The sequence below is a fragment of the Chinchilla lanigera genome, unplaced genomic scaffold, assembly GCF_000276665.1.
Source record: "Chinchilla lanigera isolate Chin_1 unplaced genomic scaffold, ChiLan1.0 scaffold00094, whole genome shotgun sequence".
In the NCBI taxonomy this organism is placed as follows: Eukaryota; Metazoa; Chordata; class Mammalia; order Rodentia; family Chinchillidae; genus Chinchilla; species Chinchilla lanigera.
The window spans coordinates 6,229,184-6,230,265 of NW_004955495.1; the positions used below are offsets into that span (position 1 = coordinate 6,229,184).

Consider the following 1,082-nt stretch of genomic DNA (forward strand, 5'->3'; position numbering starts at 1 on the left):
TGGATGATGGATGGATGGATGGATGGATGGATGGGTGGATGATGGATGGATGGATGGATGGATGGGTGGTGGATGATGGATGGATGGTGGATGGGTGGATGATGGATGGATGGATGGATGGATGGATGGGTGGTGGATGGTAGACGGACGGATGGATGGATGGATGGTAGATGGTGGATGGTGGATGGAATGATGGCCTCTCAGCCCTTTCTCTCCTGGGGTCCCAGCCTACACGCCATTGTTTTCTGAGCCCTCACTGACCACTTTGCTGAGCCAGGGGTGATGCCAATAACATCCGGTTCCAGGGTGATGGTGGTGAAGTGGCTGTGGGGGTGCCCAGTGAGATCAGGGTGCTGGCGGGGCTCCCTCTACTGGGCACCCCTCCCTCACACAATTACTGAGCACCTAGTGCATGCCAAGTTCCCAACCTGTCCAGGGACCTGGAGCGAAGAGCGGAGGCTCGCAGGTATTAACACCGCCATTGTGTGAACAGGATCCAGCAACAGCCCATGGGCAGCAAGAGGGGGCTGGACAGTGCTGTCCCTCCAGGGGGTGCCCAGTGGTGGGGTGCGGGCTCCCAGAGGGCAAGTGTGTGGTGCCATGGGGCCAGTGGAATTGACCAAAGCTGGGGTGGCAACAATGTTCCCCCAGTTGGGGAGAGTGGTAAGGTGCCATGGGTGGTGACTGCCAGGTTGCCACAGGTACGGTGATATGCGAGGATCCCAACAGCCGGATGCACCAATTTGTGGGAAGCCTGGAGTGGAAGAGCAAAACGTATGCACTGGACATCGGCAACCTCCTCCTGCGTGGCTCCAAGATCCGCAACACTGACGCCTGCTACGGGCTAGTCATCTATGCTGGTATGGCCACGTGGGTGGGCAGGGCAACCCCAGCTGGCCTAGGTGAGCCGAGACTGCAGAGCCAGGCTTGTCCACACAGCTGTGAGCATCGTGGGCTCCTGTGACTTTGCTGCTTCTGTCTCAGCCCTAAAAATGGACAGGCTGAGCCAGCACCATGGTTTTGGCAGAAAAAATGGAGAGTCTGTGTGTAGATAGTAGGATGGGCAGATGGATAAGTGGATA

General features: G+C 57.4%; 1 protein-coding gene across 4 annotated transcripts in view; it reads left to right on the plus strand.

Annotated features, from left to right (window-relative positions):
* Atp8b3 (ATPase, aminophospholipid transporter, class I, type 8B, member 3) overlaps nucleotides 1-1,082 on the plus strand; it is a 19,341-nt gene that overhangs the window by 6,420 nt on the left and 11,839 nt on the right. For all 4 annotated transcript variants that reach the window (XM_005405949.2, XM_005405952.2, XM_005405951.2 and 1 more), the window contains exon 10: nucleotides 702-860. In XM_005405949.2, coding sequence (XP_005406006.1) covers nucleotides 702-860 — 159 coding nt within the window. The remainder of the gene's footprint in view (nucleotides 1-701; nucleotides 861-1,082) is intronic.